At 36.5% G+C, this 10992-nt stretch overlaps 1 protein-coding gene across 1 annotated transcript in view; it reads right to left on the bottom strand.

Annotated features, from left to right (window-relative positions):
- Positions 1-10992, bottom strand: part of RPS6KA6 (ribosomal protein S6 kinase, 90kDa, polypeptide 6) — a 411979-nt gene that overhangs the window by 214055 nt on the left and 186932 nt on the right. The window contains exons 7-8 of the mRNA XM_006871313.1: positions 6700-6806; positions 6370-6407 (exon numbers count right to left, since the gene is read on the bottom strand). Coding sequence (XP_006871375.1) covers positions 6370-6407; positions 6700-6806 — 145 coding nt within the window. The remainder of the gene's footprint in view (positions 1-6369; positions 6408-6699; positions 6807-10992) is intronic.

Here is a 10992-nt window from a genome sequence, read left to right as displayed (position 1 = left end):
TTTTGATTGGGAGTCTTTTGATGACCTGATCAATTTCTTCTTTTGTTATGGGTCTGTTCAGGTTTTCTACTTCACTGTGTGTAAGTTTAGGTAGGTCGTGTTTATCTAAAAATGCATCCATCTCTTTTAAGTTTTCAAATTTGTTAGAGTACAACTCTTTATAGTATTCTGTGATTATCCTTTTGATTTCCTTTGGTTCCGTTGTGACATCACCCATGTGATTTCTAATGCGTGTTATTTGTGTCTTCTCCTTCTTTTCTTTTGTTAGGTTTGCCAATGGTCTGTCGATTTTGTTAATTCTTTCAAAGTATCAGCTTCTTGTCCTGTTAATTGTTTCTATAGTTTTTCTGTTTTCTATCTCATTTATTTCTGCTCTAATCTTTATTATATCTTTTCTTTTGGTGGGTGTGGGTTCCCTCTGCTAGTCTGTTCCTAGTTGTTGTAGATGTTGTGTTAATGTGTTCATTTTAGTTCTTTCTTCTTTTTGGATGAGTGCATTTATTGCAATAAATTGTCCTCTCAGCACCACTTTCGCCGTGTCCCAAAGGTTTTGGCATGTTGTGTTTTCATTCTCATTTACTTCTAGAAACTTTGCGAATTCACGTTTAATTTCTTCTACTACCCAATTCCTTTTCAGCAGGGTGTTACTCAGTTTCCATGTATTCGACTTGATTTACTTAGTCTTCCTATTGTTGATTTCTAATTTGATAGCATTGTGATCTGAGAAGATGCTTTGTAGTATTTTGATATTTGTAAATTTATGTAGATTTGTTTTGTGGCCTAAAACATCGTCTATTCTGGAGAATGTTCCATGTGCACTTGAGAAGAATGTGTATTGTACAGTTCTTGGGTTGAATGCTCTGTACACATCTATGAGTTCCAGTTGGCTGAGTGTGTTGTTTTCTTCTCCTGTGTCTTTGTTAAGTTTCTTTCTGGTTGTTCTATCCATTTTGGATAGTGGTGTATTAAAATTACCCACTATTATTGTAGATTCATCTATTTCTTTCTTCAAGTCTATAAGAGTTCGTTTTATATATTTTGGCACTCTTTCATTGGGAGCATAGATATTTAATATGGTTATTTCATCTTGTTCAATTGTTCCTTTAATCACGATATGATGTCCATGTTTATCTATTATGCTGGTTTTTGCCTTAAAGTTTATTTTATCTGAAATTAGTACTGCCACTCCTGTTCGCTTTTTATTAGAATTGGCTTGGTATATATTTTTTTCCATCCTTTAACTTTTAGTCTGTTTTTGTCCCTGTGTGTGAGATGTGTCTCATGCAGGCAGCATATTGAAGGATCTTGTTTTCTTATCCATTTTGTCACCCTCTGTCTCTTAACAGGTGCATTTAATCCATTTACGTTCATTGTAATTATCGATAGGAATTGATTAATTGCTGTCATTACATTTTTTGTGTGTGTGGTGTTGCTGCTTCTTTGTACTGTTTGTCTTTCTTTGTTGAATTCAGGATTTTTGTGTTCTTTCTTGTTAGTTTTCTCATAGTTTTAATGTTTTCATATTCTTCCTTGGTTTTCACTCTCTTGGTAAGTTGTGAAGTGTTCATTTTCATTGAGGTTGTCTTATAGTCCATTAGCTTTTCTGACCATTTATTGCAGACTATTTTATCCTGTAATCGACCTGACCTTCTGGCTATCTGGATCTCTTTTCCTATATGTTTACCTTCTTTTACATTGTACTTGTTTTGGTCATAGACTGACCTTCCAGAGTCTCTGAGTTTGTTTTTATAGTTTTGTTTTGTTACCGATTCTTCTTTCTGTTGACTTAATTCAAGGAGGTGCTGCCACATATGTCAATCTCTGGTTGTTGTCTCTTCTTGTTGGTTCTCAGTCCACAGAACTCCCTTTATGATGTTTTATAGTGCAGGATTGGCTTTGGTGAATTCCCATAGCTTGTTTATCCTGGAATGTTTTTATTGCACCCTCATATTTGATTGATAGCTTTGCTGGATAAAGGATTATTGGTTGGCAGTTTTTTTCTTGCAGGGTTTTATATATGTCTCCCCATTGCCTTCTTGCTTGCATGGTTCCTGCTGAGAGATCTGAGCTTAATCTGATTTGCTTTCCTTTGTATGTGACCCTTCTGCCTTCTCTGGCTGCTTTCAGAAGCGTCTCCTTATCTTTAAGTTTGGAGAGCTTGACTATGATATGTCTTGGTGATTTTCTTTTGGGGTCAGCTTCTATGTTAATTTTTTCACCTCTCAGTATCTTGGAGAAATTTCCTTCCAGTAGCTCTTCAACTATTTCCTCTGTGGACTTGTGTGTTTCTTCGTGCTCTGTAATGCCAATAATTCTTAAGTTATTCCTCTTCATGTTGTCCAACATGAATCTCAGACCTTCCTCCGAATTTTTTATCTTTTTTTGTGTTTGTTCTTCTATCTTGCTGGCATTGACTTGTCTTCCAGCTCACTGATTCTTCCTTCCATTTCATCTGTTCTACTCCTCTGCCCTTTCAGAGTGTTTTCTATTTATGCCATTTTGTTTTTGTTTGTACCTCTTTCTGTAGGCTTTGCATTGTTTCCAATGCTGTATCTATCTTATTCGATTGTTCTTGTAGCACTTTCCTGACTTCTTCCTTATTTTTCTCAACTCCATTGTAAAGTGTTTTGAAACATTTTATAATAATTTTTCTGAATTCTTTCTCAGGCATTTCCAGGGCCTGCCCTCTTAAAGTATTCTTCTTCATGTTGTCCAACACGAATCTTAGACCTTCTTCAGACTTTTTTTTATCCTTTTTTGTGTTTGTTTTGCTATCGTAGTGGTACTGAGAGATTTGTCTTCCAGTTCACTGGTTCTGCCTTCCATCTCATCTATTCTACTCCTTTGCCCTTTCATAGTACTGTCTATTTGTGATATTCTCTTATTAATTGTTTGGACCTCTTTCTGTAGGCTTTGAATTGTTTCCAATCTGTATCTATCTTATTTGATTTTTCCTGTAGTGCTTTCCTGACTTCTTCCTTATTTTTCTCAACTCCATTGTAACGTGTTTTGAAACATTTTATAATCATTTTTCTGAATTCCTTCTCAGGCATTTCCAAGGCCTGCCCTCCTTCCAGAATGGAGTCCATGTCTACCTTTAGGTCATTTTTCTCAGACATTTTATCTTGTTTCTGGACATGTGCTGATATGGTCATCTGTTTTTGCTTCTTGGACATGTTTAGTATTTATCTGTAGCCTTAATACTTAATTGAGTATGTGTTTTGGTATTTTTTATGCCTTCTGATTGCTTTCTGGGAGATGTGTTCAGGATGTGGGCTTTCCTTTTCACTCTTCTTATTGCTTAACTAAGAGTAACTTTCACAATTGTTTCTGTTTCCCTGGTATATGGCAGTTGGTATCTGTTCTTGCCTGGGTTTTGGTGTTTTATAGAGTGTGATTGTAGCTTTGCTATATGGCAACAGTTGCTGACTGTTCTTGTGTAATATATGAAGAGAAAGAGTCCTCCAAAGGTAGAAGTAGGTGCATATATCAGCAAAAAGTACTAGCAAGGGGAAAAAAAAAAAACAAGAGAAAAAAAACCAAAAAACTACACACACAAAACAAACAAACAAAAAACAGTAACAACAAAAACTAGACTGAATATTGCAGTCTACAATCACGGAAAAGGGAGACGGGGGAGAAAGAGAATAAAAAAGAATCTGTAGCCTAATATGAGTATGACTTTAATGTCCTGTCTTCAGCTTCTTGTTTTTAAAGCTGCCTGAGGGATTTAAGGCTTTAATTTAATTTTCAGCCTTCTTTGTTTTTAATCTCTCTTTCTCTATCCACAGCCCTGTCTTGCTCTTTCCCATATTAAAAAACAAAAGAAAATACAAACAAGCAAAAACCCTTCAGGGCCTGCTCCTGAGCTGAGTATCTGTGTGTATGCATGGTATAAGAACCCACAGTGGTGAGGGTGGGGGGTGTCCACTTGATCAGGCTCCCCCTCTAGTCACCAGAATAGAGGTTGGCAAAAAGTGGGTACACCAGTGACCAGATAAAAAAAAAAAAAAGAAGAAAATCAGAGCAAAGCAAAACTGACAAAGTGTATTGTCCACGTTTGCTCCAAAGTTCCCGCAGCGTTTTTCCTTGGTGTTTCTGCTCCTCTGTTTGGTCTTGCCATTTGGTCTCAACTAATATGTCAGCTCCAGGCCTCCAAGCCCAGCCCAGTAGATTCAAAAGTACGTGATTTTTAACTTCACCTTCAAGTTCCACAATCTATAAGCCTTCAAACCTTCAAAATATTCCTATCTCTGTGGTACTTAATTTTGAAGCTCTGCCCTGGATCAGCTTTGCCTGGAATTCTATGGTCTTGCTGACAGCAAATTTCACTGCACCTCCACCCTAGCCACCATCAATCCCCACCTCCGTTCCATTATCTTTTAACTCTAATTTTTCATAAATGTTTTGAAGCCCCCTTGTAAAAAGTAGATATTATTCCATAGTCTTAAAATAGATATTATTCCATAGTCTTAAAATTCTGTTTTTATATTTTCTTTTTTTCTTCTAGTGTAGTGGTTACGAATCGGGCTGCAAACAGCAAGGTCAAAAGTTCGAAACTACCACCTGTTCCACAGGAGAAAGATGAGGCTTTCTGCTCGCGTAAAGATTTACAGCCTTGGAAACCCTGTATAGGGTCCCTATGAGTTGGAACCGACTCCATGGCACATAACCAACCAACCAACCAACCAATACCTTTGAACCCACATAATTTCTCTTATATATGAAAAAGAGAATTTGGCTATGAATCCATAAGATTCCTTAGATTTTGTCACATTTGTCTCAGCTTTCAAGGTAGCAGCTTGATACATTATTTTTACATTGAATCAGCATACTTAAGTATATAAAGCAACTTTAATTTAAACTGTAGTCATCTATAATTCTTTGTAAAGACCACAACTTCACTTCAGTTCTCTTTTAGTGTTTTGATAATTAAATGTAGAATTTACTATCTATTTAAAACATATGTAGAGTTTTGATGTTGGTATTTTCTCTTATGCCCTTGAGATTCATCAAAGTTGTTGCAAGTATCAACAGTTCATTCCTTTTCATGGTTGAGTAATATCTCATCAAATGGATATACTATGATTTGCTTAACCATAAACCTTTGGAAAGACATTTGGTGGATTTCCTGCCTTGGGGCATTATAAATAAAGTTGTTATGAACATTCATATACAGGTTTTGGTTTGAATATAAGTTTTTATTTCTCCAAGATAAAAACACAGTGTATGACAGTTACCACAGATAAGTGTAACAGATACATGGTTGGAAAGAGTTAGAGGAAGGGAGAGAGAATGTGACTATCTATTAAAGGGCAGCACAAAAGACTACATTTGTAGTTGCAGAACAGTTCTGTGGTTATGATATTTGAATCTATTTAACTACTAAAATGATATATAATTATACACAAATACTTAGAAAAAAGAGTATATAAAAATTGGTGAATTCCAAGTTTATAGTCCAGTTATTTGTATTATACCAATTAATTCCTTGCTTGAAAATACACACTGCAGTTTTGTAAAATGTCTTCAGTTGGTAGCATGTACATAGGACCCCTCTGTATTATTTTTTCAACTACTTGTGAGATTATAATTATCCTAAAATCAAGAGTTGTTTTCTTTTTAATGGTATAAAGATAATTTATGCCTAAGAATGCTGTAATGCACTGAACTGCAAGGTCAGTGGTTTAAACCCACAAGCTGCTCCTCAGAAACCCTATACACGGTTCCTATGGGTTGGAACTGAATCGACAGCACATAACAACAACAAAAACATACCTAGTAAAGGAGTACAGTGGTGCTGTAGAATAGGCACTGGACTGTGAACAACAAGATTGGCAGTCCAAGCCCATCAGCTGCTTCATGGGAGAAAGATGAGGTTTTTCTGCTTCTGCCAAGATCTAGAGCCTCAGAAACCCTATATATAACTGAATTAACAGCACTTAACAACACCAACAATACATAGCAAATCCTCTATAAATAAAAAATGTATTTAAAAATAAAAAGCAAACTAAGGTTCTGAATGTGAAACACATGGTTCAAAGTTGACTATTCATTATATTTTGAATATTATAGTACTTCTAAGAACTCAATCTAGAAAGAATTTAAGAAGATTTATTTCATCTAGAAAACCAAATGTCATTCCTGAATTAGAATAGTGATGATACTTTTTAAAGTGACCATTAGAACATATTGAGATTTTCCTTACCTAACTTTAAGTGAACTTCAGTTTACTAACAAATTAATAAAATGCAAATCAAAACCAAGAAAGAGGATGAAAGAAAACAAGCATTGGTAAATATATTAAAATGAGGAAAAATATAAAAGTAAGGGGTTAAGGTATGATTAAAAAAAAAAAAAAGTACATACCTGTTAACTTGATATGTCCTAATTCATCAAGCAAAATGCTGTAAATCAAAATTCACATTCAACAAAATGGAATATAACAGTTTATATGAAACATTTACATTAAAAAAAATCACAAACCTCAATATTTATTTGACATTATCAGGAATTTTTTCAATTAATTTATAACCAATGGACATATTATGAAGATTACTTTGTATGCATAAGTTTCACATAATTATATAGTTTTTATATATTATATAGTCTCTGAAAAATAAACAACTTAACAGAGAATGCCAAAAGAAGTTGTAGAAGTACAGACAACAGGGATAAATAAGGAGAATATAGCTTTACTTTTCTGGCTTCAGGTCTCTATATACAATTCCTAATTGGTGCAGATAATCCAAAGCTAGGGCCAGTTCTGCAAGGTAGAATTTCACGTCTTCCTCAGTAAACAGAACCTAGAATGAAATGATAATTTACCATTCAACATTTCTTTCAATAATGAATATTTTAAAAATCTGCTTCTGTTAAAATCATTGGGAGGATAAACCTAGGTAAATATGCATAATAAAGTCTTAATTTTTTGCATAAGTATAAGTTATAACAGAGAAATTAAGATTTCTAGATAGATGAAACTAATTTCATTAAGAATGAAATGTTACACACGATTCTAAATCCACTTCTGACCTCAGGGATCAGAATTAGATGAAGCGAAGCACTACATTTGGAATCAGATCCTGAAGTGCCATTTAGGCAAGCCATTTAACTCTCTGAATCTCAGTTTCTAAATCTGTATGATAGAGATAACAGTGTCTACAATATATACCTAACAAGGTTATTGTGAGAATAAAATTACATTATATTCAGGGGGGTTGTATTCTGTGAAAAAAAGTGAAAACTTCATATGGAAAGGAAAGAGACCCAGGATAAGCAAAGAATGCTTAAGAAGAAGAATGATGTTGGAAACCTCTCACTCCCCGACTTCAAAATTTACTACAAGCCTACAGTCGTCAAAACAGCTTGGAACTGGTATAATGAAAAATACATTGATCAGTGCAACAGAATCGAGAATCCAGAAATTAACCCATCCACATGCAGCCAACTAATTTTCAAAAAAGTACCTAAATATATTGCATGGGAAGATGATAGTCTCCTCAACAGATGGTGCTGGCAGAACTGGAAAGCGATATGCAAAAGACTAAAACAAGACCTTTCCCTCAAGCTTTATACAAAAACCAATTGAGCATGGATTAGAGATCTAAATGTGAATCCCAGAATTATGAAGACCATCAATAAAAAATAGGGACAAATGTGAGAACACTCATTCAGGGTATATACAGACTACCAAACATTTTGAAAACTACACAAACAAAATTAGACAAAGTAGATGACTGGGACATACTAAAAATTAAAAATTCATGTGCATCAAAAGACTTCACCAGAAGAGTAAAAAAGGAACCCAGAGAACGCAAAAAAATATTTTGCAATGACACATCAGACAAGGGACACATTTAAAATATATATAGGAAACTGCAGTACCTGTACAAGAAAAAGACAAATAACCCAATTAAAAAAAGGGACATGAACAGACACTTTACCAAGGAAGAGATCCAGACAGCCAACAAACATATGAAGAAATGTTCACAATCATTAACAATTGTTGTTGTTGTTGTTGTTGTTGTGTGCCATGGAGTCGGTTCCAACTCAGAGAACTTGTACAGGTATCCAAGGCTGTAAATCTTTTCGGGAGCATAAAGTCTCATCTTTCTCCCGTGGAATAGCTGGTAGTTTCAAACTGCTGACCTTGCAATTTGCAGCCTGATTCGTAACCACTACACTACCAGAGCTCCAATGTTGTTGTTGATTGCTATAGAGTCGATTCTGACCCATAGCGACCCTCTATAGGGTTTCCAAGGAGTAGCTGGTGAGCTTGAGCCACTGACCTTACAGTTCAAACAACTTGCAGTCTGATGCACTAGCCCACAGCGCCACACCAGAGCCCCTTTAGAGAGATGCAAATCAAAACAACGATGAGATATCATGTCACAACAGTAGTAACAGCAAAGATCAAACAAGTAGAGGACAATAAATGCTGGTGATGGTGTGGAGAGACTAGGACACTCCTGCATTGCATGTGGGATTGCAAAATGGTCTAACCTCTCTGGAAAGCAATATGGTGCTTCCTCAGTAGCTTGGAAATAGAAATAACTTATGATCCAGCAATTCCTCTATTTGATATTTAGCCACAACAAATACGAGCTATAAGACAAGTATGCACACCAGTGTTCATAGCAACACTATATACAATACCAAAAAGATGGATACAGCCTAAGTGCCCATCAATGGAAGAATGGATAAACAAACTGTGGTACATACACACAATGGATTATGCTACCTTGAAGAACAACAAGGAAACTGTAAGCTATCACATAACATGGATGAAACTTGAGGATATTACGTTGAGTGAAATTAGTCAGTCACAAAAGAGAAATACTGCATAGGACCATTACTGTAAAAGACTAAGAAAAAGAACCCATACTAAAGCGGGGGCGGGGGGGGGAGGGAGGGGTTCTTTGCTGGTTACTGAGATGTGGGGGATGGGGTGAGAAGGGGAAGGTGGAGCACAGGGTAGGGAATAGACACAGGATAGTTTAGGTGTTAGGGAGGTGGGCAATACACAAGAAAGGGGAGGGGGATGGAAGAACAAGGCAGATGGGAAAACAATTACAACTTTTTGCATGGCCCAAGTGGGACAGAGGTAAATAAAGATGTATGCACAACATTGGAATAACAGTGCTCTGGGATACAGGTATTGAGACATTGTTGTAGTGGGCAAAAGGGTTGAGATGCTTGGCTCTCTTTTTTTTATTAAAGATTTTTATTGTGGATTGAGTGAAAGTTTACAGGTCATATCATCAATTTTACATTCAACAAATCATATACCTTTTTTCATTACATTGATTATAATCCCCTCCATGCACCATCAGTTAACAGTATTTCTCTCTATCCACTTTAGCTTTCTAAAAAACAAACAAAAAAACCCACTGAGGCATATACAATAATTTACATCTGCAAAGGGCATATTCTGCAAGTCTGACTCTTGGCCACCAGCTCTTAGTCCTTCTCTTCTTAGTCCATGAATATAGAGTCCTCAGCCACACCCCTCTCCATGCCCCCATCTTTGTCTCAATCTCTGGAACTGTTGCTTCTCTGGATAAGTCCCACATTCTGCTTGTGCATTCCTCTCTTGATGGTCCTAGGGTCCTCTGTTTCTGGACTGTAAGATTAACCACTCCCCTTTTTTTGTTACAAAACTTCTACCTTTACAATTGTGACCGTCGCAATTAGTCATGATAAGTTATTCACTATTGAATCTTAAGTATCTTATCCCCGTCTCTTTTCACCAGACCCATCTAGACAAGATGACAACTATTCAGTGGGACTCTTTCTTTCCCCCAATACTTTGAAACTAAACTCCCTCTTGAAACCTTGTAAGCCAGTCTCTTTGTACCTTTATTGCCCCCTCATTTTAGGTAGCCAGTGTCTAAGTTGCCCATTTCTATCTACCCTGTGTACAGAGCAGATAGCATTGATACTTGATTTGAAGACTCTTTCCCTATCTGTTGGTATTTAGAGTAACTACTGCTCTGAGTATAGGTCAGGTTCATCATGAAGACGTATCTTCTGTCACTGTAGCTGCTCCAGTCTGCTTGTCCTTTCTAGTGGGAATGTCTCACCTCACAAGGCTGTGGATGGGACTCAGGATTCTATACTTTGTATAGGCTTTACATGAGGCCTATTTCACTGGGCAAGTTGTAGAACCCCTTTTAGGTATTTCAATCAGTTATAGGCTAAAGGTTGGCTTACAAGTTTTCTCTAATCATGTTTTCCAACATTCCTTTCTACCCCACTCAAGTGTTTATTTTACAATAGTAGGCAAGGGAAATTAATATTCATAAGGCAGTCAAGGATTTTAGCATTATTTACCCTATATAAGCTATACCTAGATCCCTCTATCCCAGAGTCCTTTTGTTCCGAGGTTGAGTATGCATCACTATTTACCTCTGTCCCATTAGGCCATGCAAACCTGTCTCAGTGTTCCCCTATCTATCTTGTTTTTCTGCTTCCTTCCCATTTCCTGTATTGCCCTCCCCCAAACCCAAAGTAAACACCCCACCCCAACCCCATTGTGGTTACCTGATATATCCATAAGTTTTTCCCTCCATTTAAGACAGTCTATTTTATCCAGTAATCTACCTGACCTTCCCACCACCTGGATCTCTGTTCCTCTGTGTTTACCTTTTTATACATTGTAATTGTTTTGATCATAGACTGACCACCCAGATCCTCTGTTCTTATAATTTTATTCTGTTTTTGACTCTTCCATTTGTCGACTGAGTTCAGGTTGATGCTGCCAAGCACATCATTCTGTAGTTGTTATGTGTTCTTGTTGGTTCTCAGTCCACAGAACTTCCTTTAGGATGTTTATCAGAGCAGGGTTGGCTTTGGCAAAATCCCTTAGCTTCTGCTTATCCTGGAATGTTTTGATTATACCATCGTATTTGATTGACAGCTTTGCTGGGTAGAGGATTCTTGGGTGGCAGTTTTTTTCTTCCAGAGTTTTATATATGGCTCCCCATTACC

The sequence above is a fragment of the Chrysochloris asiatica genome, unplaced genomic scaffold (assembly GCF_000296735.1).
Source record: "Chrysochloris asiatica unplaced genomic scaffold, ChrAsi1.0 scaffold00167, whole genome shotgun sequence".
NCBI lineage: Eukaryota > Metazoa > Chordata > Mammalia > Afrosoricida > Chrysochloridae > Chrysochloris > Chrysochloris asiatica.
Note: the sequence above shows the minus strand (reverse complement) of the source record. Positions and strands in the feature narration are given on the sequence as shown.